The sequence below is a fragment of the Poeciliopsis prolifica genome, unplaced genomic scaffold (genome assembly GCF_027474105.1).
Source record: "Poeciliopsis prolifica strain line A6 unplaced genomic scaffold, Auburn_PproV2 SCAFFOLD252, whole genome shotgun sequence".
Lineage (NCBI taxonomy): Eukaryota > Metazoa > Chordata > Actinopteri > Cyprinodontiformes > Poeciliidae > Poeciliopsis > Poeciliopsis prolifica.
Window position 1 is genome coordinate 72,355 of NW_026562627.1, and position 27,858 is coordinate 100,212.

General features: G+C 40.8%; 2 protein-coding genes and 2 pseudogenes across 4 annotated transcripts in view; all 4 read right to left on the reverse strand.

Annotated features, from left to right (window-relative positions):
- LOC129357387 (matrilin-2-like) overlaps positions 1–1,185 on the reverse strand; it is a gene marked incomplete at its 3' end in the record, with an annotated part of 73,324 nt that extends 72,139 nt beyond the window's left edge. The window contains exon 1 of the mRNA XM_055026679.1: positions 868–1,185. The remainder of the gene's footprint in view (positions 1–867) is intronic.
- An 850-nt stretch (positions 1,186–2,035) lies between these two features.
- LOC129357388 (lysosomal-associated transmembrane protein 4B-like) lies at positions 2,036–12,114 on the reverse strand (annotated as a pseudogene).
- A 1,014-nt stretch (positions 12,115–13,128) lies between these two features.
- On the reverse strand, positions 13,129–19,276 carry LOC129357384 (protein LYRIC-like; annotated as a pseudogene).
- Positions 19,277–20,226: 950 nt separating this feature from the next.
- Positions 20,227–26,864, reverse strand: LOC129357385 (E3 ubiquitin-protein ligase UBR5-like). 3 transcript variants are annotated; one of them, XM_055026678.1, is made up of 12 exons: positions 26,671–26,864; positions 26,375–26,462; positions 25,229–25,373; positions 24,995–25,125; positions 24,669–24,729; positions 24,330–24,511; positions 24,167–24,251; positions 23,911–24,066; positions 22,667–22,780; positions 22,437–22,581; positions 22,244–22,329; positions 20,227–20,985 (listed from the first exon to the last, which is right to left on the reverse strand). In XM_055026678.1, exons 1-12 carry the CDS (start codon positions 26,831–26,833, stop codon positions 20,809–20,811), a joined length of 1,533 nt encoding a protein of 510 aa, XP_054882653.1. In that variant the 5' UTR covers positions 26,834–26,864; the 3' UTR covers positions 20,227–20,808. The 3 variants fall into 3 exon arrangements, with proteins under 3 accessions (XP_054882653.1, XP_054882652.1, XP_054882651.1); XM_055026677.1 differs by having other exon boundaries at positions 24,330–24,508; positions 26,644–26,864; XM_055026676.1 differs by having other exon boundaries at positions 26,644–26,864.
- Positions 26,865–27,858: the final 994 nt, after the last annotated feature.

Sequence of the window (27,858 nt, forward strand, 5' to 3'; positions counted from 1 at the left end):
CGTCATGGACCACTGAACAGAGGAACAGTTTATACTGTAGCTGCTGACCTGGGTCAAACAGAGGTCACAAGTTCACCTCACCAACAAGCTGACCTCTGAACTCACTTTGCTTTGACGTCTCTTTACTACTCATCTAACTCTCACCCTCTTCTGTTCAACAGTGAAATAATACATATGCTGGCGATATGGAGTTAAAAATCACAATACTTATTGTGATCACAATAAAAGTGACAATGAAAAGTATTAGTTACTTCTTTTTAAGGTGACTAATACTGCTCCTGAAAAACATTTGCAATACACTTCTAAAGGACACCAGTAACATTAAGCGTAATTAGCTTCATTAAACTGCACACAAAGTTCCAAAAATGTATTGACATTTATTGATAGCTTTATTGAACAAACAACAGAGAAAGTAGTGAAACAAAAAATTCCAACAATGCAGACTGTCGGGAGGTTTCAAACATAAACCAGTTGGAATTTATTGCGAAAATCATCACGATAAATGAGGAACGATTCGATAAATGCTCATCCCTCGCTTACAGTAAGCCAAGCATCTAGTTTTAAAACATGTTTTTCTTCTGTCAGATATGATGAAATTGTATCAATGTTTTCTAAAATAAGTCCAAGATAATATGTTTACTATTATCTCAAGCAAACAACAATGAACTGAACAACTTTTATTAGGCCAGATCTCTGTTTTGGTCATTTCTCTGTATTTGATGACTTTTCCTGACAGGTGAAGGGAGCCCAGTTGTTTTCTGACTCAGACCTTGAAGCAAACATTAAATAATCTGTTTCCCAGATTAGCCTTCGCAAGAGTGGGAACAGAACTGTGTTCTAACATTGAAAGTTCTGAAAGTCACTCACCTTGTTGGAAAAACTGAATCAGTTTGAAGTATCAGTCTGAAGTGACTTTGAAACAATATCTCAGATCTTCCCCAGAACGGAATCAAAAAGAGAAGCTTCGATGGAAATACCTTTTCCCCGTCTTGCTGCCTCCCGCCGTAAAAGCTCACATCTATGTATGTATATCCCAGACGTGTGTCTCTCTGCTTCGCTCCGTCCCTTCCTCCATCTGCCTCACCTCTCTGTTTACACTCTCTGACTCAAACTTTGGAGACGCCTCTCGTTCAGCTCAGCTTGCCTGCAAACCCACAACTGCAGCTTGTGTTGGTTTCAGTGACATGTTGTCACCGAACTTTCCAAGCAAATAGCGCGGAATTAAAAATGACCTCATGTACAGCGTTTCAATATTTTAATAAATGACGTAAAAATAATGAGGGTGGGGGGGGGGAACTGATAAACAATGACGCTCATATCATTCACTGTGGAGGGACACTTCATTTGACCTCTGATGAGCTGAGAAGCCTGCATCAGCCGCCATGTTTGAAGTTCAAACACACGTAGCATCCAACGGACCCGTTCCATGGATAGTGCATGTGCACGCCACACGTTTCAGATTTTTATTTGTGAGATATTTTGAAACCCAAAGTTTTTCTTCCACTTCTCAGCTGCGTAATACTTTGTGTATCTGTATCTGTTTTACATTGAAGGGCGTGAATACCTGTGTAAATGTAATTATTCTTATTAAATGTCTCAAACGTTATTCTATGCTGTGTTTGTGTGTACAACCTTGAACCCAGAGTAAGATTCTAACACATTATCAAAACTTTTGAGCCACATCAAGATCAAGAAAGCACCTGAGGCAGAAAGCATTTATAAAACTACCTATAAAAAAAAAACACTATTAAAATATTAATAGAAAGCTGTTTGCATTAGAGGACTTCCTCTTGAGATTAAATACTATATATATTTTCACCTTCATATACAGTAAAACTGGGATTTTATTAACAAAATAATATTTAAAAACACAACTGTAATCTCAAAGGTTAGACGTGAAAGCTTATGGCGGGCTGGACTTGGCCTGCGGACCTGGGATTTTGACACCTGCTGAGACACAACAAAATATGGAAAAAGTGAAGAGCTGAGCGTTGAGCTGATTACTGCCAAATCTCAAAATAAAACGCAACATCTGTTCAGGAAATCTGGTTTTAATAGACAAAAATATCACATCAATTACTTCCATAAAACAGTGACTTTTGCGTCCTTGCAGGAGGTTTTGTTTTCAGGCAGCAACAAGCCAACAAGTCCATCTGGTGGAACATGGCTGTGTAATGTTTACACAGAGCAAAAAGCTGCTTCATTTGTGTTCTTTTCTTTGATCGAGAAAACACAAGCGGGGACCTGCTTCCCCAACAGTCCAGGTTCCCCTCATTCACACAACAGACTGACTCCGGATCAGCGCCTCTTAATGTGCTTTAAAAATAGAAAGAGCAGCTAAGCTAAGACGTTCTTCGTCGGTCGGTAGAAACGCGGTTAAAAGTTCACAACGCGGCGCTCCTGATTGTAGTAATTCAGTCAAAAAGAACAAAGAAAAAGAGGTGATATGGTCAGTGATGTACATTAGGGCGGCTCTTTGATCACGTCAGAATACAGGCAGATTCATCTCTTTGGAAAACTTCAAGTTAAGGGGACACTTAATACACGAGCAGATAAAGTGTAACCCGTTATAGAGACAGAGAGAGAGAGAGAGACAGAAGGCAATCCAACCCTGATCATGAGCAGAGACAAGACCAATACTGAATAACTCTGCATACATTCCCTCACTGATCCATACCGTTCATTAGCTGCGTTTCCATTAACTATAGAATTGCACAAATTTAAGTTCTAAAAATAAATTCGCTAAACGGAAACGTGCCAATTTTGAAAAAAAAAAACTCACTGGTTTCCATAAAAAGGTTTTTAAGGTACAATGAGCCAAATGAAATGAATTCATTTTATACGGCAGAAATCCATGGATTTCAGCCAAAATAGATGACCAGCTACTTTTTCACATAGCTTTTATTTGCGTCATGTGATCAACAGCCGGATGTTACCGCTGGCAGAAATGACAAAGAAGACAGGAAGTGGTAGCAGGACGATGGTTTGCTCAAATCCTTTCTGACAACATATATCTGGCTCCACCAGAGCTCACAGCACCGTATAGTTCATAAAAATATGTGTGTCACTCCAATGTTTTGAATCCATAACTCTCCTATAAAATCTGAGACCACTATTTCCCCAAAACACTGGATACGTAAGCTTTCTACATGTGACGTTTCTGATGAATTATGAATATTTCTCATGTAACTGTTTCCACCCATCACTGCCATATTTTGTAAAGACTTATTGCAATAACAAACATACTCCGGTGTGGCTGTAGCTTAATTTCTTAATTGACGGAAACAAGTTTTTTCGCAATTGCAAAATTTTGTTTAGTTCTTTTTTTTTTTACATAGATTTGCGCACATTTGTAATGGAAACGCAGCTACTGTTGCATTCGAGCATAAAATAAATATGACTAGATAAATAAGACTCACATATAATACTGTTACAAACCCACAAAGAATAAATAGAATTCACAAAAATATATGTCATCTATGCGACTTCCTGCAGCTTTCGTGTCATTTCAGCGAGAATCTAAAGCATACAACGCTGATCGCTCATGGATAAACCTAAGAGGAAGAGAGCTGACAAATTACAAGTTGGTCGGTAACGCCAAGGCGGAATGGGAGATCGCTGAGCGGTGTGTGCTGTCGCAGATATTCATGAACATAGTGTTAACTGGAGAGGCAGTGTGGTGCGTCATTTTGTTTGAGCGTGTCGTATCGAGAGCAAACAGGAGGATTCAATCTGCAGAATCCCAACATCAGAACGTTTTCACGCCGTCGCCTCGGCGCAGATGTAGGACGGAGGAGCCTGTTTGCATGGGATGCTGATGTTGTCGTCATACGGAGGCAGCAGCACCTGCACATCAACAACAGCAACAAAAAAAACAGAATATTTTTGGTCAGCATTGTTTTGTTTTTCACAAAGTATATGGTGCAATGCACAAGCAACATCTAGAAAAAGCAGAAAATGGGGATAAATATGTATATATTTACTACAGTAAGCATTACTATATCAGAATGTTTGCCTAATTATTAAGTAGATGAACTTAGGGACTAATTTACAACTAAAATTAGAATACTTAAATTAAAAAGTAAGACATTGAGAAAATGTATATCAGTAATACTGGAATCTGAAGCAAAGGGACGACAGGGATGAGAAAACACGAAGGAGAAACATTATACAGTGTAAACATAAGGATAGGAAGAAAAGAAACAAAGAATGAAAGGACGAAAAAACAAAAGAAAGTTTGTTTTTTCAGAGATCAGAGATGCAAACCTGAGATCCCATCAAATAAAATACCTAAGAGTCTTTAGCCTCCTCTGTACTTCCTCATTCAGCAGCTCAGTGACCAGACACCTGCTGAAGTCGCTTCTCGTTTTGTGTGGCCGACAAAAACGCGAGCTCCCTGAACGGTTCAGCTGGCTTCATATACAACACCATGTGTCTCACTGATGGCCCCATGTTTTAAACAATAAGCCATTGAGAAGGTCCGTTCCTACAGACATGAACGGACTTGGCCCTCAAACGCCTAACTGTTAAAAGTTACTTGTGCGTCATTTGTCATTCCTCTTCTTCCCTGGAAAACTTTGGTGAAGTGGTTTCTGGCAGTTCTGTTTCATCTGTGCTAAATTTTATTTCTAACAGAAGGTAATAATAGTCAGGAGAAACCTGCTGATTCCACTGGCCATCTTCAAGCTGATCTGCGCATATATGATTTATTATTTTTATTTCTATTTTAAGATAAAGCATTGCATATTTATTTCATCCTTCCAAACAAGAACTTCACTTCTATTTTTCTAAACGTTCGTCGAGAAAAACTCTGTCTGGCTTGAACAACTCAGAATCAGAATCAAGGTTCTTCTGCAAGTGCAATAGTAAATATTATATAAAATATTCTCAATTTCCATTTTGTGCAAGTCTTGCAAAAAAAAAAAACATTGCATTTGTTGTCGACATTATAATGATCACCCAAAATAACGTAAAAAACATTTTATTTACTTTTTTTTTTAAATGAGTCTGGCATAAGTAAACAGAAATCTTCAGAGATCTCACCTAGCCTAAGGTTTTTCAAATTGTGTCAGTTTGTGACTTTGTAAGTTTGATTTTTCTAATAGTATATTGTTAAATTTAGGGTAAAAAAGAAATAACCAGAAGAAAAGTCAACATTTGCATATTTTTTATTTGTTTTTATTTGTTTGAGTCAGAAATGTAGTTTTGCAATAGCGAGTCTTACAGGGTTCAGTATGCTTACTTTAGTATTTTAACCAATTTCCCTTTGTTTTTTAATGAAAGTCCAGGATGTGTGGGGTCTGCAGAAATGTTCGCCGTCCCTTTACTGACCTGAGTCCCATTTCTCTGCACTTTGGGATAAATATACAAACTGGTCCCCTGAGGGGAGTTTTTTGTGTTTCCTTGAGGCAAATTTATTTTTGAAAAATCAAAGTGCGCAATTATACGGCCAATGGAAACACAGCTAAGATGATGTGACAATCTGTGTTGGACACAACTGTTGTTTTACTTCAGCACAAAACGCTGCGAAAATGTAGTTTGTTACAAAATGGATCAAATTCATACCCAAGCAGTCTTGGCAAACGACCCCCGCCCCCACCACCACCACCACCACCACCAACCTCAAAAAGAGAAACTACCCTCATTTCGCGCTCTGATGCATTTTAATGGGGACCTTATTGCTTCTGTGTGGGAGTCAACCACTTAACGCTCGCCCAGGAATTCATCCCACATGGACTCTATTTGTGCACTTCTGACCTGAACAGTCGTTTTTACTTCTGTTTCACCGCTCAGGCTGTTAACCAAAAGCCACAGAGCGACCCGCAGTGTGTGTGTGTGTGTGTGTGTGTGTGTGTGTGTGTGTGTGTGTGTGTGTGGTGTGTGTGTGTGTGTGTGTGTGTGTGTGTGTGTGGTGTGTGTGTGTGTGTGTGTGCCAGGCTCTAATTGAACATGCCTTGCTTTTACTGAAAAAACATGAAACCTTGAGCCTGATGCTGGGAGATGAATGGACAGGTTCCTGCTGTCAGGCAGGAGAGAGGCCTCCTACTTCCCCTCTGCGCCGCCAGGTGTTTTCCTCATCAGGACCCTATGGACGTCCCCGCTTCCTAAACGTCCACGGCGACGCGTAAAACCACACGACGTATTAATATGTGGAGTGTTTGCTCGAAATGCTGCAGACTGGGAGCACATGTTCATCTAAATATGTGTGAAACTGAACAAGTAGAAAACTGAAAAATAATAAAAACAGGTGGTCTAACTTTAAAAAAAAAACGAGTTAATTTGTCACAAGTAATCACATTAGTAAGTTTGTTAAGTTGTCATGTAAAGCAAATGTTGATAAAGTTTTACAAAGTTAATTTGATTACATGTAACAAATTCATTCTTATTTTTAAGTTGAAGCTTCGTTCTGTTTTTTCAGTGAAATCAAATCAAATGGGTTCATTAACCTCCCCACAGGAAAACAAAAGAACTTTTCAAAAGATTTCAAGGTATGTCTTCAAACCACACTTTAGAAATAAAAATACTAATTAACTTAAAAAAGGACTTTTTCAATCCACTTTTACATCTTACAGAATATTATTAAGACAAGTAAACTGAAATATAGCAACTTTTTGTGTTTTGAAATGTCTCCTACACACCCTGAACACCTGACCGGTTGAGAAAGTCACACACACACAAAAATGTTTTGTTTTTTAAGTTTTCTGGCATTTGGCAAATAGAAACAACTTTTGGAAATTTAAACCAACTCAAAACAAGAAAATCTTCATCTGATTTCACTTCAGAAAACAAGAAAAAAAATCGCAGGTGTATTTTTATTATCCTTAAATTTCTGGTTTCAACTGTAAATTGACGTTTTCCAAATGCTGCTCTTGACTCAAACGTTAGACTACACCGTGCAAACATGCTGGTCTCTATGGAGACGGGTATCAAGAGCTGATGGTCAAAGCAGGTGATCAGTGTTTCCTCTGCCTCCGTCCTGTCCTGCTATAAGTGGTTCTAATTAGTGAGTGGGTGGCAGCAGCGGAGCATCAGGACTCCATCCAGGCTGCAGGCTGATGGCTTTGGCAGAGCAGAGCCTCTGTAAAACCGCCTGCTGCCACAGAACGCCTTTATGTTTCCTTCCTGCCTTCAACATGTTGGCTACGCAGCGGACAGGCTGGCTGAAGCAGAAGGAAACCTACGCAGATGATGAAAACACGAGCGCAAGCCGGGACTGGACGAACGAAAAGAATAATCCCTTTCTCTCCAGCTGTGAGGCGTGTTAATGGATTTAGACGGGGTGAGAGGGTCAGCCAATAATCATCATTTTAAAAATGAGGAAAAAAAGTGTAGAAGAGTTTCTTCTGATAACTTTGTCTTCGCATGCATGAAAACTACAGTCGATTATTGTATACTACATTTCTGGACAACCTGACAGGTTCAGTTGCAGCTAAAAAACATTTTGACCGATAAGCAGCGGCCACAGCCATGAATACAGGGTGGAATCCAAACAGCCGATTTATTGGCCCTGATTTCCTTAATTAATTGTGAGAGATCAGTGATCAGCCTCCTTTACATGGGAGGCTGATCTTATTCACTGATCTTGCTTTAAGCGAGGTTTGACTGACAGACCCGCCCACCAGGTCATGTTTGCAGTTAATAATAATCACCCCACTGATGCCCACAAAGCGAATTTCTTGCTATATTTAACAACATTTCAGATAAAAAAAGTCAGTATTGGAAGACATCGGTCTCGGCAGGCCAGGTGTTTTAAAGATTTATAATTTTTTGTAATTTAATTGGATTTATTGAACGTGTGTGTTGACGGTGGACAGTGACTCACCGTGGTGTCGTTGGTGGTGACGTAGAGCAGGATTTCAGATCCGCCCCTGCCACTCACGTATCTGTAGCAGTTCCACACGCAGGCGATCAGGTAGGCCTGGGACGGGGTGGGACAAAAGCAAAGGAGAACCTCAGACGACCTCCTACCAAGTCCACCAAAAGGGAAAAATGACGATAACCAGTGATTCTAGGCAGACGTGTTTGTCTTCATGAGACAGAATTTGCAGTGGGGTCGCCTCGTCGCCAGAGAAGCCGTGTTAAATGATTTACTTCCTGCATGCAGAGATGCGTGCCGCACTACATGAGCAGCGCATGAAAGGCTGGAGTTCAGTCTCAGATTTCTAGGTCTGCCTGAGAGCCATCCATCATTTAGCAGGAGCAGGAGAAACAAGCTCCTGTTGTGTTCCTTATCCACAGATCCTTTCTGCTCTCGGCAGGCGGATCGCCACTGGAGCCCCTCTGTTAAACACAACACCATCTGCCGCGTCCATCTGCTCCCCGGCCCAAAGCCGCTCTGAGTGTGATTTACTTTCTTATTGTCACCCAACTAGACGAGCCAGTGTGATTTAAAGAGGGTTCCACAATGAAGGCACTCCACAGGAGTGTGATCTGGATGATGGTACGTAGATCACACAAACCAAGAAAAAGTTTTCTCCAGCTGGGTGGAGCTCAATAATGCAGTGCTGCCCCTCCCCTGTCTGTTGCTGCTCACTACAGTCGTATTCAGTTAAAAATATGTCCAGATGAGACGTATGTGAAAGAAAGATTATAAAATGTTATTAATACTGATCAAAAACCCACTTTTGAATGTATGCCTGGGTTCTTAGTCAAAGAAGGTTTTACCTTAAAGCCGATGATGCAGCCGATGAAGAGCAGCACAAACAGGACCAGGCAGATGTTGCTGAGCGCAGTCACTTCCTCTTTGTAAGGGAAATTGTCAGGCTGCAAACGAGTCAAAGAAAACACCGTCATTAAACAGCCGAGGTAAACGTAAAGGAGCATCCCTCGTTTTTTTACTTAAATGACACGACTCTTACCAGCTGCTGCAGGTAATCCTGTATCGTGTTCGGATACATCACTATGCTGACGGCCACCAGGGCGTTGAGAGCAAAGTCAAATATTTGATAGCAGAAAAAGGGGATGATCCATGCGGCACGCAGCTGCACAGAGACGTTTGTGAGACAGAAAGGTAGAATTCTTCCCCGGGAAAAAAGTAAAAGATATTACAAAACAACCATCATGTTTACCTTATATGCACCGTATGTTGCCATTCCACATATAAGGATCATCAGCAGGGAAATTGCTGAGGCAATACACATGTCTGCAATAGCAAAAAAATATATATATATATATATATATTAGAAATTCAAATTAGAAATAGAAACAATAAAGGCGCGCTTCATCCGGCAAGCAGAAAAGGGATAAACCTCGGTTTTTGGGTCACTCGCTGTTTATTTTACCTGACATCACCCTCAGCATAACAAAGGAAAACCAATAACCCTGTTACGTAAAATAAGAGCTTGGCACAATCAGATAAAGCAGCGGCAGTACTGGAACAGTTCACAGAGACAACATCTTGCTCGTCATGTGGATCAATAACTTATTATCCAGCATTTCTTTAATAAACTGTTGCTGTGAGTCATCCAGTGACTCACATCAGTCCAGAAAATATGTCCCTCTGTGTGCAGCGACTAATTTACCTGAATGTCAAGAGAGCTGACAGAATTAGAACCTGAGAATTTTGAACACCAAAAATGAAGGTGAGACTGCAGACCTCATTTACAATTCAAATTGTTTCTATTTAGACAAGTATAAGAAAAAAAATCAATTGATCGAAAAAGTATTCTTTTCAATTTTATTATTATTTGTTTTTTCATTCTGGTTTGAAAGTATATTCCTATATTGCTCTTTAAGTGTCATAAATGTAAGAAAATAAGTGTGATTACATTTTTTTTCCCATAATAGAGCAACTGTACAATAAACTCTACAGTATGTTGTGTTCCAGCTAATCTGGACATGCTGAGCTGGATTGTTGGTGGCTATGAGCCATGTTTGCTATTCGCGGACAACAAATTTGACCAACATGCAACGAGTCACTTTTAACCTCTTTGGCTCCTGGGGATTTTAAATCCATTAATCACCTCAACGTTCTTTACTATCGCACTTTACTTTCAAACAAGTGCAAAGCAAACATCAGGGAGTTGTGTGAAAAGTTTCCTTAGTCGCTACAAAAATATGTAGTTGCCATTCAAAATACATTCGTAGAGCAGGTAATCATAAGTCATAATAAAATTCATATTTTTATTGATTGTGTAGAGGGGTCTTTGTTGACGGCGTTGGTTTTCTTATTGAGTAAAATTACAAGATGACCTCAAATCAGTAGACAGTGACAGACCGACACCACAACAGACGTTCTCTCTAACTTTCAGTCTTTGTCACTAAAAACTCCTCAGATAAATAAATCACTTTAAAAGTGTTCTTGTTTTCGTGTGCGTTTCAAAAGAAGAGGTGACAGATTCTGCACCGGCTGGAACACAGTCGGCTTTGCAGGGCAACTCTAATCCTGGGACTTTACAGTCATTCTGAGTCAGGGAATCTGAATGAACGCCATATGGTGCCGATAAACTCCAACCAAACGAGACCGGAGCACTCCTGGGCTAAGACGGATTTATCTGAGTGTTTGGGCAGATGGAAAGTAGGTTTGCATGACTGTGCTTTTGGGTGTTAAAGTTAAACAAAGGTGTTGACTGTCCACTTGTTGGAGAAACAGTCTAGTAAAACAGTCAAGTGTTGCATTAGTTTCCCTGAGGAAACCATAAACGGAGCAGAAACAACACTTACCTTTAGATTATGCTAATAACACTTATCAATTAATCAACAATTCATCTTACAGCAAAAGTACCAGAGGCGTAGTAGATAGTGCCTTGCAGCAATGTTAATACCCCTTCAATTTTCCTATATTTTTTATGTTACAGTAACAAACTTCAATGTATTGTAGCAGGGTTCTGTATGATAGACCATGTAGTGCATAGTAGTGTGTCGGGTGGAAAACAGACTGAAGCTCTACTTAGAACTTTGTTTTTAGGATGCTTACTGGCGTCATCCATTACATCCAGGTCATTCGCCAACTCGGCACTGGTCAGATGGTACTTTTCTGGATCGCCGAGGGCCGTGAGCAGGATGAGCAACACCACGGCATTGATGAGCTGAGGAGCAGAGGACATGTGGGTAAGAAACAGGCAAATTACAGTGGCGCTGTGTACCTAGGAATGCATATATGAACTCTAGGTTGTGTGCAGACGTAAAGTGGACACTAGAAACACAGGAACATTAAAGATCCGCTTGAAAATTTGTGTTTTGGTACAACACAATCTCTGACCTGTGCAGTACCTTATGCTGATGACTCATTCATCCCTAATGATGGAGTGAAGCAACGGAGCATTGCTCACATTCAATAGGCAACCTGACACCGAACCTGCTACCTGAATAGACCTGCTGCTGATTTATTAATAGCAGGTAGAGATACAATTTTTCCACATGCAATTTAAAAGGCTGCTGGATTTTCCCCTAATTTTCAATTGGGAGACAAAACCTGGAATAAACTCTGATAGTTGCATAAACTTGGCTGCACATTTCATCTGCTGCTTATGATCTCAGAGGTAAACAATAACAAACATAGGCCTGTCACGATAACATTTTACTGGATGATACATTATCACAGAAAGTATTTCAATAAAGAAAATATTGCGTTAATTTGAGACCGTAATGTATAGAAAACAGCATAATAATTCAAATTCAGCCCTCTGCAAGATCAATAAGTTTCAGTAAAGAACACTTTACCCTTACAAGGAATTTTATTTCAAATGTATATATATATATATATATATATGTATAATAGCTTTTAACTTATCACGCGATTAATTGATTAATTGCTTATTGCGATAGGCTTGCAAACCCACAGACATGACCAAATGCCCCGAAATAATATTTCATCCTTTTGTTGGAGAACAGCATCCAAGCTGAATTCCTCCAACGAGGCCACGCTCACAGACGGATGCTCACCATATACCAGACCCCAGGATGATGGTTCCTGTGCGGACATGGCAGCACAGGCAGCAGCTCGTGGAGTACCAGCGGTCCCACGGGGACGTCATCATCTTGTCTGTGAACATTTACACGCAGGACCGGTGACGGGTCGGGTTTGGGAGGAAAAAGCAGTCGCCTCGTCGTCCGAAGCACGTCCGTCGAGTGCCGAGCCTCGCTGAGAAGTGACGAGAAGCAAAGCCACCCGCTGTTGGTCTGTCGGCTGAGCGGGTTACAAACGCGCTGCCGCGTCAAGTTCGTCGCGGTCTGAGGTGGAAACCGGAAGTCGGATTCCAAATTAAAAGCTGGAAAGTTTAAGAAATTCTTTGAAGTTTTGTAACAAACACAGTTTCAGTGTAGTTTTTCTTCTTCGGGCGAAGGAGGGAATTATTTAGCTGGTATTGGTCGAATTGTGAACTTTACTTAGAAGCTGGATCTTCATTTTAATTAGGAAAATGAAGGCAGGGTCCCTGAGGTCAAACGTCCGTGTGAGAAAATATGAAGTTTCTTCCCAAGTTGAAAATCCAACATGACTGACATCCATATAATTTAGTGACACTTTAATTGTAATTTGTAGCAGAAACATGTAAATGGGGGAAACTGTGAATTTTGTTTGTATTGGTTGGTTATTAAACGGCCCTGGGGTCAACTGACTTCTTTGGGGTGAACAAACACAACAACACAGGCCAACTTTATTTGTTTTCTCAAAATGTTCATAGTTGTTTTTGTTTTTTTCATTGAAGGGTCTATTTTTTGGAGCTACAACATAAATTAATTGAGTTTGTAGGCCCCGTTCACGTTTTGGTCTAATATGCTTCAGCTAAAATTATTTTGAAGAACACTTCCGGTGAATCTATGCTGTCTTGATTGAACGACCAGGGCGCCCTCAGTCATGTTGACGACAAACACCCGACAGGAGATGGACTCAAATCCGATTATGTAATGCGTAATTTCGAGAGAGTAGCTGAACGGATTAAACTCAGAACATGAATCTGGAATTTATGGGTCACTTCTCGACCCAGATCCGTTTATTTTTGTTGTCTTTACCGTGAAAAGATAAAAGCAGTCCAATATTTCACATGACTTTTTTTTCATGCTTTGATTTGAAACAGAACAGAAACGCAAAAGCTACAATTCAAAATTTACTCAAATTTAAGATTTGCACTTAAATGAAAGTATATACTTTATCAATTTCTCATGAGATTGTATTAATTCGACCAAAGATAGAAAAACTGGCCTTTATTTAGTCTTTTTACATATGGCTTTAATTTTCTTTTATTACAAACAAGTTTTACAAAAAGATTCTGAGGACTTCTGAATCAAGCAGAGGTGGAAAACAAAAGAAAAAAAAAAACCTAAGAGGCTGACAACAATGACGTGTTCGCCATCAGAGGCCCACCCTATCCCCGCAGCATTGCTGCGGCTGAAAGACAGCAGCCAGCCGTAAAAAAGACAGCAAGAGAACATTTTGTCGACACACGGCAGCAAAACGGACGAGACGAACGAGATGGACAGAGGCGGTGACATTTTTTTTCCAGAATCACAGGAAGAAAAAGTGAGAACCGTAGAGCTGGCGCGAGTCCCTTTTCTGTGCCCGACGAGGCTCATTTACATCACGATAGTTTACATCTGGTGGAGCTTCCAACCGCTGGACTGAAACCACCGACATCAGAGCAGGTTAAAAGAGGGCTGGTTCGAGCCATTCGGCCCAGTGTTGAGGAGCCGTTACTCTCCACACAGCGAGCGCCGCTCATCAGCCACCACCATAGATTTCTAAACTTTATCAGTGTTTTTTTCTACTAAATTACAGTTCCTTCAGTTATTTGATTCAGTGAAATTAGAAGACATTATCAGAAAGATCAAATGCATACATAGAAATTATCAACACCTCATCACATTAGATTGCACTGCATTAAAATTTCAGTTTTCAAGGATCCACCAAACTGGCACATGATGTGTATAAAAAGAAAAAAAAGAAAAAAAAGTTGTTTTCGGACACGTCCCCCCGCTCCCCCCCGGTAAAGTTCGTCAACGGCGGCCGTCGTTCCAAATCCCTGTTGGAGAAGGTGTTGCATAAGCAGGATGTGAAGTCTCTTGCATATGGAGGCGTCTCATGTCTCTCTCCTCGCCTTCTTCTTCTTCGCAGGTTTGGGCACTTGGCTCTCTTCGTTTTTTCTGTGGAAACAAGGCAAAGAACACCTTCAATGTATGAGGCAGAAAGTCAAATCATGGAGAACTAGTTGTTTTGAAAAAGTTGAAGCACTATTGAACTCTTGGATTACAAAAAAACCTCAAAAACTTTCTGTAATTTTCTTTTAGTTTTTAAGTACTTTGCAATCTTTTGGGAACAAGTCTGACTTTTCAGCATTTAAAATGCATAATCCAAGACATTTGTACTTATCTGACCAAACTAGCCCAACTCCTATCATGAGCTCAGCAGATGAGCAGTTCCAACAGGTGGTGGCTAATTGCTGCTGGCTAGTCTTAAGGAGCTGAATGGAAAGTAAAGGAGGGCTTCTCTGTGAGGCAGAAAGCTGGAAACTGCGGCTCTGAGGAGGAGCTGCGTCTGAAAGGCGGAGCTAGGTCCTGCCAGGTGTTTGGCACAGGTGAATGGTTGCCATGGGAGATTAAAAACACTCCAGATATGTAATAATGTAATGGAAAGCTAAAAAATAAAAGTTGATTTATTATGATACTGTCCCTCTTATAACTTTCTTTTATTACACAATAGAAAAATTTAAATAAATTCCATTTTTGGTTGTTTACTTTGACAACAAAATTTACTGATTTATTAGTTTTTATTTAGAAAATAGTATGACTACACTGTAGGTATAAGCAAAACATGCCTGAACAGCGCCCCCTTGAGAAGCATTGGACCGAGTGTGACGTTCTTACTTTGCTGTGTCAGAGCAGGAAGGTTGTTCTGCTTGGCAGCGGGCTCTCCATCGGTTGGCTTCTGTGGCACTTGTGTGACAGGGGGTTTCTGGGATATGGGGTCCTTCACGGGTCGATCTCCTCTCGCCTGTTCAGAGAAGGGACAGAAAAAACTTTTATATTGTTGTTGGGGTCAAGGGAAGCTGAAAAAAAAAATCAATAAAAATCTGTTCAGGATAAAGATGGACCAAAACCACTCTGCTTGTGACGGCGACAGCATCTGATCTTATTTCAACCGTTTGTTGAACCCAGATGAGCTTATGGGGGAATGAGCCATTAACACGGCTTATCCGATCCCGTGTCACCTCCTGCCCCGGCGGCCCCACTGACCTCCACAGCAGCTGTCTTAACAGGCTGGACGGTAGCAGCATTCTCCTGAACAGGTGGCGGCTTCTTCACCGAAACGGCAGGTGCTGGTGCCGCTTCCTTCGCCGGCTCGTCCAACTTCACAGGACAGAGGAGGAAATTAAATTGAACTAATTGGGAAATTTAGTCAAGTACAAACAAATTCAATGGTACCGTCTGATTGATTCCACAACCAAAATGACCTCAGTCGTCTGAATTCCTCTATGGCTTAAGGTTTGAGCTTTACCTGGCCAAGTGTTCCTCCTTCCTCGGAAGTCTTCTTCTTCTTCTTTCTTCTTTTTAGTGGTGGCTCATCAGTAGTGGCATCACCTTTGTCCTTATTCATCCTCCTCCTTCAAACAATGAAGGGGACAAACAAAAAAAAGTCTAACAACCGTAAACACGAAACAGAAAAAACAAAAAACTGCGCCTTGTGAAGGTACTTGGAACGTCTTCGAAGTCATATGTTGTATCAATTTAGCTTCTTCGTCAAGAAGTTAGAATAGACCTGAGCAACTTTGGAATTCAAAGCTGTAATGAATTATATCTGTAAATGCTCTAATTACTGTGGCAACCTTTACACCCTACCATATATTAAGATGTTAAAAAACACATTTTTTTCCAAAATAAAATCTTTTTGTGTACAATAAAGCTTATATATTATAATGTAGCAAAATATGGAAATATACACCTTTCATTTAGTTGTTCATAGTATTCAGCTAACTTCCATCAAGTTAAGAAGGACGGTGTGTGAACTCACAGCCGCTGCGATCAGCAGCCTTGGCTGGCTCAGGGGGAGGGGCGGCTCCTGAGGCTCGCCCGGCTCAGCGGTGGGCTCCTCGTAGTTTCCCCCAGGCTTCAGACGGAGCGTTCCAGTCAGAGCCGGGGTCGGCTGAACCTCCATCTAAAAAACAGACAGAATGACCGGGTGGATCTTAACACCATGGTACGTTACTTCAACAGAAAGGCTTCAAGAGAAAAAAAGGAAAGGAAAAAAATAAAAGCATAGCGTACTGAGTCCAGACCACTCATCGTCCACTCTGGGCTGACTGAGCCAGGTCAGGTCTCACAGGTTGGGCCTCTACAAAACACAACCAGTTCATCAAATAAACAGAGGAGGAAAACTACGCCATCTGGTGGCGAGTCACTTTACAAAATGAGCAGCAAACTTACGAGGAACTCCCAGGCTGGATAGAGACACCAGATTGAGTTCTGCTGAGGGGACCGGCACAACCCATGATTCTGAAACACACACATAGTGACAATTCAGTCACTAACTGACTGAATCTCAACATAAAAATCTGCTTGGCTACGTTTGTATTTTCCAGTGGGTCAGGAATAAACTCTACAGACAAATATTAAAGAATCTTAAGCTCAAACAGGTTTTCCAAATTTACAATAACCCAAAGCAGCAGCAAAAAAGATTACAAAGTGTCTTAAGCACACCGGTTAATGTTTTATTAGGCTAAAAGGACTCCTCGAATGATTCGAGTACCTTGGTTATTAAAATTCCTTGAGGAAAATGTATCTGCCTCAAAGCTTCGTTAAATTATGTTTTATTATGTAGTGCACCATATTCCACCCGGATCGTTATTTATGGGGGCAGCGCACTTACTTCCGCCTACAAGTTGTTGTGAAGTGCTAGCAGGATGGTGGTGATGTTGGTGGTGTGGTGTATTGTGAGGGTTTGGGGATCAGGAAGGATCGTTGAATTTTGCAGTGCGATGGTTGGAGTACAACAGATTTTCTGTTGTCAGAAAGATCGGAATAGTAAGAGAGAGAGAGATCCGATTCCTCGATTAATCGTACAAATATTCCATAAAATATAAGTAAGGAGGATAAGAACAAAGGCAATATGACTGTGAAACGTTTTAGACATGTTGAAAACAAGTTAACATTTTATGTTAAGATTCTACAGGGAATCCTCCCCGAAATATATTTTATTTTGTGCTTGTAGTGCAAAAAAATGGAAAAGTAATATCTAAAATGTCTAACAATTAACATCTCTCGGAAACAATGTCATACCAGTTAAAAAAGAAACATGTTTACCATCTGAACCTGCTCTCCAAAGTGAGGCCGTTTGCCTCTGGTTGTCCAGGAGCTCGTCTTTGGAGCAGCGCTCTGCGGTGCGACCTTGACTGCCATCTCGGCAGTGGCAGTGGCCGCCTCCGGCACCACGCTGCTGTTAGCTAACAGCAAAGAATAAAAATGACAAAAAATAAATAAAAATTTAATTAAATAATAATAAAAAATAAAAAAAACACTGAAAACTGCATCGGAAAAACTTTATTTCAAGGACTTATGTCTATTCCCCTAACTAAAGCTGCTATCACAAAGGGCTGAGAGGCTGAATCAATAAGTCGTCAAAGTGAAGACGCTTGTGCTGGTAATTACCTTGAGAGACAGCAGCTTCAGCCTTCTCTGCCTTCGCTTTGGCAGATTCTCCTGAGAACAGAAAAAGGTCAACAAAGGTCACGAGTGCCATCCACGCGAGGCTGTTTCCAAGGGTAAACAGCACTCGGCCGCTTCAGGGAACACTCACAGAAGATTTAATTCCCCATAGTAACCATATTTTTAGTACACTTCATCAACAGGAGACTAACCAGGGAGAGGCAAAAACAAACAAACAAATGAACAAAACAAAAAAAACACAAACAAAATAACCGAGCCACAGGCAAACTTCACATTTCATCTGAAATCCGAGATAACAACAAATGTAACCTTTTTTCTTCTTCTGGCTGGCAGGAGGTGCAGGTGGCGTTGCGGAGGCTCTGAGCTGCTCCGGCGGAGCGTTCACAGGTGTGTCTCCTCCTCCAGGACTGGCGAGCCATCGCTCGAGTTCTTATCTTTCTTGCGCTGCTCACGTTTCTCCTTGTTGCTGACCTTGGTCTCCCATGTGCCTGAAACACGCATTTCACAGTGTTAAAGGACTGATTATGGTTCAGAAAGAACATGCGGCTGTTAAAAAGATTAACTCATGTAATACAGATTTACATCCATTTGCCGCTGATTTAAACAATTATTTCTTATAATTTCACCTTCTTCTGGTTCTTTGCCATCCCCAGTTGCTGCCTTGGTCTCCTTCACAACTGGTTTGGCCTTCTTTGGACTTCTTTGTCTGTAAATATGCAATATGAATAAGGCTAAAATGCACAATTTATCACAGGAAAAGAAAAAGGAAAAACATAACACACGGTGACAAGAGAAACAAAAATCCCTCAAAGTCATAAAGACTGTCCTAAATTAGCTCATGTACTGAACCTCCTATTTCAATCTATGGACTTTCACAATGTGGAATGGACTCTCCTGCTCTGTGTTTCTATGAATGTACCAAAAATTGCGAAGCTTTTCTTAGTAGGGTGCAACGTTTGACGCAGGTTTAATCGGGAAAAGAAATGTTTCTCAGTCAGAATTACCTCTGCAACCTTGTCGGTCTTGACTTGCGGTGGGGGAGGCTGGTGATGTGGCACTCTGTCCTCACACGCTGTGGCTCCTTCCTGGGCTTCAGCAACGGCTCTCCCATTCGGCTGAGCTTTCTAATGAAACATAGAAGGAGAATAAAGAACGCCATAAAGTCTCTTAACAGCCAAACCAACATTCAGTGGGACATAAGAGCCTCAAATAGGGCCAACTCCCTCTTGAGCCAGTGGCTAGCTTGGTTAGCCGTCACGTTTGCTACAACTGTCACAGTGGCCGTTAGCCTGTCAACTAGCTCCGCAGCCCGCGCGGCTCCGCAGCCCCGGTTTCATTCACCCACCTTCTCTCCTTTCTTCTTCTTTTTCTTCGGTTCCTCCGCTTTCACGGGCTTACTGGCTCCTCGTTTCCCCTCGACCCCATCGTCCGCAGCACTTACAGCGGCTCGTTTCCTGAAGACAGTCCGGCAGACTGAGGCCCACAGGGCGACCATCAGCAGTAGCCCGCTGCATGCCGCAAGGAGGATTATCCATGGCGGAATAAGCTCCGGCTTCAGTCCCACGTCCACGCCGAATTCGGAGCGGAGCCACTCCAGGCCTTTGGTCAGCAATTCATTCAGACGGCTGGTAAGCAGCCTGAGCTGCTGAGAGGCCGCGTCCTGCCACTCCATCCCTCTTTATTTCAGACAACAGACTGATTATTCACGCTGCGCTCACCGCTACTCGCGGAGCTAGCAAGCCACGCTAGCTAAAAATAACGGAACAACTCCGACATGATGGCAAACAATGAAATCATCAGCCAGCACCATCGGCCAAGATGGGGACACTGCTGACTCACAGGACCTTGAACGCGCTGCCGAGAGAGTATATCAGCTAACTGGCCAGTGAGCCAACAGTTATCATTATTAGCTCACGTCCCCTTAATCTGAGCAGCACAATATATCTAACGTGTCCGCGCGAACAGCAAGTTCACCTCATATGGCTCCGTTATGACTGGAGAAATGCTGCGTTCAAGGCGGTAGGAAAATCAACATTCCAGGCTGTGCGTCGTATAAACGAGTCGTAGTAGTGTGGTAGGATTCCAAAAAAAGATTTAATAGGTTTTAGATATTTCTTCCCAAAAAAATATGTCATTAAAATATTTCTACAAACACGGGAAAATAGTTAAATGAGAGACTCGTCCTGGATTCGTCACTGGATTCCTCAGCCCAATATTTTTATTGTACAAAAATAGCCACACTTACTATGCCGTTTTGTTTTCATAACTTTTAAATTAATTTGCCACACAAAGACATTAATATAATTGATTGATAATTGATTCAAACAAACAAAAAATCTACAACTGTAAAATGGGACAGTGCAAGGACCTGATTTAGTTGAGGCACAGTTTACAATAAAATAGTTGATTATTTCTTCATATTTAAAAGAATTGCTATAATTAATATTTTCATTCAGAACTGTTTTAATATTGTGACAGGGAAAACATACTAATCTGTTATAATTTAAAAGTGGGCATTCTAAATCAAGCCAATGAACAAACTGAAAGCTCACAATTTCAAAGTCACAATGTGAACAAGTAGAAAAGTGCAAAGGAACCTTCTGATCAGAAGAAGCAAAACACATACACAACTTATTTACATCCAAGTTTATTTTGAAATTCCCTACTCCCCCTGTACAAGAAAAAAAAACTTTCCACAAAGGCAGCAGTGATCTGTCAAGAGATAGTACTTTCATAGGGAAGGAAACAAAATTGTAACCACAGTGTCTTTTTCGTCCTGTTCATATGTGCTGCTGTCATCTTTGGCTAGGATTTTCGGCTGACAGCTTCCTGGCAAACCCAGTTCCTGGGAAGCAAAAGGTTTAAGCCAATAGAATAGAGCGGTGGGCTTTACATTTTACAGTGCCAATGCAGGAATGTTATGGACCTCTTCATTACCACAAAAAATACAAATAAAATAATATATATGTGTATATATATATATATAAAGATATATATATATATAAAATTAAAATATGCAGTTTGTGTTCAGAACACAAATATTAACTGATGGGGGACAGAGACCATATGTTGAATTTAATAAAACTGGACAAAAAAGAATGAATCTACAAAAATGGAACTAGGTAAATATTACACAACAACCTTTTTTCCTCTTTATTTTATTCCAGCTTTCAGTCGAACTCTACACAAAACCAAAATTCTTGGTTTTAATTGCTAGCAGGTTTTGTTTAAGGATCTGTTTAGAAGAATATAGTGGCACGTAGAGACGTGAGATGCAGGTGTTGGCTGTGGGGAGGTGCTGGTCGTCTGGAGCCGGATGGTAATGGAGGGCATTGGCTGGAAGCCCTCCTCGCTGGCTGGCAGAGAGGGGCTGGACGTCCAGAAGTACACCTGATAACCAAACCAATGTGTTATTAAATGTGCAGTATGTACATTTTATGTTGTTTTGGTTTTTTGTTACATATTTGTCACTGTCTCATGACAGTGTAATATGACATGCATAATCTGGAAACATTGAGCTCCCCTGCCTTATATTGACCTGCCATCAACTGAATTTCTCTGCTCAGAGAAATTCACTGCTGAGTGACAGCTTAGCGCTGTCAATCACCCTCTTGTACCTTACTCTGTGCTACAAGAAGCCTGCCACAGATGTTAAGGTTAGCTAGCAAGGCCATCATTGACAGGCAATAAGCAGCTTTTCTGTAATGGTAAGCCGTTTCTCTGCCTTAGCACGTTCACAAGGTTGATTTACAGCGCCAAGAACCTCCCGACTTTGAATGGTTGTTTTTGACCAGGAGAGATGCATTTTCAGACCCCAATAGCAGCATTGTTGAGGTGGAGGAGCTCTTTCTCAATCTTTTCACAGATTACCTGTCTCATATTGTACTGTCATGACATGGTAATATTAAATCTGTAAAAAAGATTTTTTGTATAAGTCATACAGCAGCTTTAACTCAGATGGGTTTTATTTGACTTTAGATTGTAATTAAGCTTAATTGCATGTGGATTTGGTCCATGTTTGTGAAAACAAAACTCGTGTCCAAGACAAACAGGCTTTGGCCTATTTGTCAACAGATTATAATGCAGTTCTTAGAAATGATGGTTCCATAACTAAGTAGTTCAATCATTCACAGGAAAGTTCAAACCAGTAAAGCTTTAAATATGGCAAGAAAAATGCAGACACTTTTTTCAACTGCCAAGTATTAATTCCCCATTTTCTGTAGATTGTCAACAAAGGTGATACATTTCTCTTGAATCTTTTTTCCAACTTATTTGCTTGTATATAAAAAAAGCCTATTAGCATATTACTACTGTACTATTTTATTCAACAAATAAACATTTGTTCAGGCTGTTTTAAGCACATGCTGTGAATAAATGAGGTTCACAAAGATTGAACGCTGGTTTTTGCAGTGCATCACAAAGCTCACTTTTGATACAGAAACATTTGAGGAAATTCACTCATGTTTACTGAACTCTTGATCTTAGCATTATTTTATAGAATTTTTAAAAAGCAATTGTTATTTTAGAAAGGGTTTCAAAACAGCAAGAAAACTTTATATTTGTGAAAGAAAACCTGTTAAAATGTAAATCTCCCATTAAATCATTTATTAATTCAAGGTTAATTTAAAGAAAAAGAAAAAGAACTCACCAAATCTTGCCTTTCAGTCATACTCATCTTTTCTACTATGGACCAAAACCATCGTTTAAACTGCAGTAGTTTATCTGCATTTTCCCCTGTAAGACCAACAAGTGTTTTGCTTAATACGCTGGCAGAAACATTAAGAAGGAAGCCATCATCAGAGTGGAATGGGGTTCAACGTAGACTGCAGCGAGTGAAAGACCTGATTCATCGTTGAACGAAGTGAAGCTGATGAGCATCTGAACGTTGACTTCTCCACAGCCGTTCACCAGCAGCCGGAAGTCTTCCGCCGTCAAATCCTCCAGGGCGTTTTTAGGAAGAACGTCCAGCAAACCTTTCCTCATCGCCTTAAGAAACAAAGGGAAAAAATGTTGGTGAATCACACCAAATAAACCCACCGGTCTCAAAGGCGACGTCAGTGTTCCGACTCACGTGGAGCGGCTGCTCGGCCACCACCAGCATCCGGTGCTCTGCGTACTTCCTCACATACTCGTAAACGTTGTGTGGAGTTACCGGCATGTTGACCCCGCCCGACAGCAGCTCAACCTGCACGACAAACAAAAGGAGTAAATCAACAATCTCAGATGTGTTTTTATTGAGGTGACTGGTTTCAGTTGGTCTTTATTGATGTCTTAATCAGATCATCATTTAATCCGGTTTATACAGTTCAAACTCAGATTTCATTCTTAAACTGCAATTTAAATATATATTATAATATTATTTACTGTTCATCATTGTATGTTCACTGAGTTCATCTTGTAGCATAAGTGTTTTATCATTTTTGAAACGTTCAAGATTTCCTTTCCACATTGTATGAGTTTAGATCAACACATTTTCAAATACAGACTGAGAAATTTCCTGAGAGATTCCAAACACTACAGATTCCAACAAAATTCATCTTAAATTCTTTATTATTATTTTATCATCGTTTTTAAATTAAATTAGCAGTATGAGACATTTGCTTTTATTCCACTATTTTCCACAATCACTAAACCACTAAAAGCTGAAGTCTAATTGGATGCAGGAGCAAAACAACCAAATGTTTTGTTTTCAACTTAGTAAAACCAACTATCATGTTTTTCAAACTTCAGTTACATTTAAGCAGTTTGTGCATCTTTGGACTCTTTACCTTAGTTTATATAAAAAATAGTTGTTTGATTGCTTTGCGTTTACACCAGGTTGGTTCAAGAACCATGAACCCAGATTGTAAAGTAAGGCAATCTACATGCCAATGGTCCCTATTTTTTTGAAAGAGCGTTTATCTGGAGTCTCAGTTATAACATCAAAAATCTAAATATCAACATTAGACCAAACTGAAAGGGTGCCACTTTATAGCACAATCAAGTAAATATGTTGACTTCCATAGTTATCAATATGCTATAAATTTCAAATATGACTTAGAAGAAAATTGACTTTGTAATTTAGCGCTTTGAAATTGGGTCTCTGTCTCCATAAAAGTAATCCTGCTCCTTCTGAAACTCCGTCAGGGAGTCTTTAAAACATGGCTCATCTAATAACTATCATTTTTACCAGCATTTCACTGAGAAGCAGCTCCTATAATGAGGTCAGCTGATTTGAAGTTTGACCAGGTATTTGCTAATTGCTACTGGTAGTCTGAAGGAGCCGAGTGGTGGAGTCAGGTTATTCATTCAAACAATATCAATAGAGGCTGGTACCTGTCCTGCCCCTTCCTCCTTGCAGAGGTCAATAGCAAAGGCCAGATCCATGGCAGCAAACACAGCGTCCGCTTCTCCCGTCTGCGAATGGCGGATCAGCTGCCGTAAGCTCTCGTACATGACCGGGTCAAAGAACGCAAAGTCATGCCAATTCACCTGCAGTGACAGATCACACATATGTTCGTTTTTTCATCCAGAAGGAGAAACAGATGTGTAGCAGCTGCAAACAGAAAAAACACAGCAAAACGCTTTCTACCTTTCTACCGAGCAACACTTTGATCACGTGTCTGTTCAGCGTGATTGGACAGAGTTCATTCTGCAGCAAGCAGAGCCCCAATATTCTGGAAGGAAATAAAAGTCAAGGATTAATACAGATGCAACATTTTCACGTCATGGGATTCAGTTCCTTTCTCATTTACCTGCCAATGTTCCTGAAGCAGTTGAGTCTGGCCTCTGTGTTCTTGCCCGGCCGGGGGGAGTAAAAGCCCCGCTTGCCGGGCTGGTAGAAGAGGGGGGCGTTGTCATCGGCATCGTCTGGATCATCCAGCTCCATGTCGACAACGCTGCGCGTTGATCCGTGGCGCTTCCGGTTATCTTGCTGCTGTAACAGTAAGTAAGGAAACACCTTGTTAATTTTGAAATCTCAGCTAAATCCCACTTTTATTATTTTTTTTATTATTTATTTTTTTTTTTTTACAAGTGATGAAATGGGGGGAAGGAAAAAAAGGAGGGAAAAAAAGGAGGAAAAAATGGGTTACCTGTGCTTTTTCAGAGGCTTCAGGGAGGCCCAGGTCCAGGATGCTGTCAGCACCATTTTCCCTAAACCAAAAGAGTTTGATGTTGGTTAAATGATAAAACCTGGTATAACCGTACATAGTACTTTGCAAGTTTAGGTTTTCAAACAAACATTAACTTGTACTTTATTGCAAACCTGTGCAGTTTGAGTATCATATGAAATTCAAATGAAGCTTTTTCCAAATCTGAAACATGTAGTTATGAATTGAAGCATTTTCAAGAATTTCAAGCACCAGTACGAACCCCGTTTTTCACTACATGCCTGCTCTGGGGGGTGAGGTGGAATTACCTTCCATGTGCAATGAGAAGCTCCATGGCTTCCTCCACCCGGGCCCTCAAGGAATCCTCGCTGGCTAGCAGCAGCAGCAGTTGAGCAGGAGAAAGCTCCAGGAGCATGCCGGTGATTTTACTGGCAAACGCCTGCAGAGAAACGCACTAAATTACATTCAATAATGCACAACTCTAAAATCCCTCCAAAATTTAAAATCCCACTAAAATTTTAACAAAATCGATGTTTTATTACCGGTTGCATTGCATGAACTCGAGGGTATAGCCGTTCACCAAGCGCCTGTCTGTGTGCAGGCAGGGGGTCAGGCTCGTCGCTGGGGTTTCCCTCTGAGGAAGGCCTGAACGGCCGGGTGTCGATCGACAGCTGCCTTCTGGAGTCCCTACAGACCCAAACAACATCAGAACCACAGAAGCACCAATTTGATTATAAAAATAAATAAATCTAGATCTGACATCAGTGACAATGGACCAGAACCATAAGGACAGATCTATTCACTCTAATTCTATAATTTGTAGTCTGAGTGACATCATGCTTTGGTATTCATTTTACATTATATTTAGAATTTATAGAATTCCTATATATTGTCACTTTCTGAACCATTTGAAAGAGGTTTGTTGTGGTTTATTTTTACATGTTCGTGTTTGACTAAGATAGTCAATCTAATATTTCCATCGGCTGTATTTGCAGCTTGGCGACTTAATGTGAAATGAATCATTCTGCCTTTGTTTTAAAATGGTAAAAATTGTGTTACAGCAGTTAATCTTAACACAAGATGTCTCCGCTGTTAAATAAATTCTAAATTGCCTGCTTAAGCTTGGAAACAGTATTCCAAAATGTTCTTAATGCTTTGTTCTTAAAGCAGGAGAATATCATTTCATAAAAAATGTGTTGTACATATTTGTTAAAATCATCACTCCCTTCTCCCAGAGCCAACAACAAAAATACGCCGCTCCTTTCAGAAACAACCAGTCAGGAGGAGGGTATTGGTGCTGTCAATCATCCTCTTGTATGCGACCCTCTGCTACACTACAGGTGGTTTCCAACAGCAGAGTTTGGCAAGAATGCTATGTTAGTTAGCATGGCCACCGATGAAAGTGGATAAATAGTTTTCCTGTAACAGTATGCTGCTTTTCCGCTATTTGCACATTTAGCAGCATATACAAGGTTGACTGACAGCACTAAGATCAGCCTCCTGGCTCTGATTGGTTGTTTTTGGTCAGTAGCGGTGCGTTTTTTTAGATTACAGTAGCAGCACCGGGTGGACATTTTTATAAAGGTTAGATACTGCAGCTTTAAACAGAAATCAGAATCAGCAGGTCACTAAAACTGGAGATCAAAAATGAGAAAAACATTCCATATATTCTATATATCAGGACTGACCTGTCTCGGTCTCTCCGAGATCCCGCTCGAAGCCCTCCACTTCTCCGCTCTCTCTCCCGATCTCTGTTTCTTAACCTTTGCATCAGATCTGGAGGGTTAAAAAACAAAACAGACAGAAAAGAAAACTTAAATACATTTTTAGGTGGGGGGGTAGTTTTGTCCAAAAATTCATTTGCAACAGCAAAATGAAATATTTTCAGCATGACTGAAGAATCATTAATTGCAGAATAAAATGTCGTAATATGCGATAGTTTCTATGTTTGGCATACTTGAATTGTAATCGTGATGACACGTACTGCTGGCCTGCATGCCCTTGCTGACACTCTGAACGCAGTCCAGGTTGGGCAGCTTGTCGTTGGAGAGCAGCGCCAGCGCGATGGCCGTGTAGAAGCTGCGAGCCACGCCGCTGCCCTCCCCGGGCTCGTCCTTGAACGTGACCTTGACCCGGTGCACGGCCATGGGCGTGGTGGTGCACCGCCTGCCAAAGTGGCCATTGCTGGCGCATGGTCTGCTGTATCAGCTGGTCCCGGTCGCGGTCCACCTCCAGTGCCAGGTCTCGAGACTGGAGGTTCCTCAGCTTCTCCCATCTCCCGCCGGAACTTGGACTCCTTCACCTCGAAGCCGCCCAGCTCTGTCAGGATCTGGGGAAATGAGACAGCAGGATGCTTATCTTAAGCTCCAACAGTGAAAAATGCTTTGATGATGCCCACTACAATGGTAGAGACGCTGAACGGCACAAACAACTTTAACATATAAAGTATACGATGATCAATAAGTCACCGAGCTACTAGGAATGAAATAAATATTAATTACACTGAAACAATCCAAACACATTATGTTGAGGTGAAGTTAAATTTTCAAACACAGTATTCAAAAAATAAAAAAATATCTAAAAATGTTCACCATGTTTTCTAGAATTTAGCAAATATAAATAATTGTGGTCATTCTAACTGACCAAAAACAAGAGAAATTTGATCCGATTTAGACTTCATATGCTGAGAAAACAACGTATTTGCTTTTTTATTAGGTGTATGAAAAACGTGGTTTCAACTGTTTTTCATACACCTAATTTAATGAAACGTTACATTGCATTTAATGAAACATGAAACATTACGTTGCATTAAATTGCAGTTTGAATACCAACCACTTATTGCAGAAATCAAACGCTTCACAAACCTTGAAAATACCTCATTAAAATGAAAGAATTTTCCAGTTTTACCTCATTTTGGCTAGCTTCTATAAAAACTTAAATGAGGCTTACTGATCCAGGCTCAGCTCCTACGTCTTCCATGAATACGCGACCGAAGAGCTCCAGTGACAGGCGCCAGCGGCCGAGCAGCATGTCGTGTGAAATCATCATCCCCATAAAACTGCACTGCGGTCTGGACAGCAAGAGACGGGGAAAAAATTAAAAATGAGATGCGTTTTCATTTAAACCTTCACATTCGTGATGCGTTTTTTGAAGGGAATTGTAGCAGCTCGCC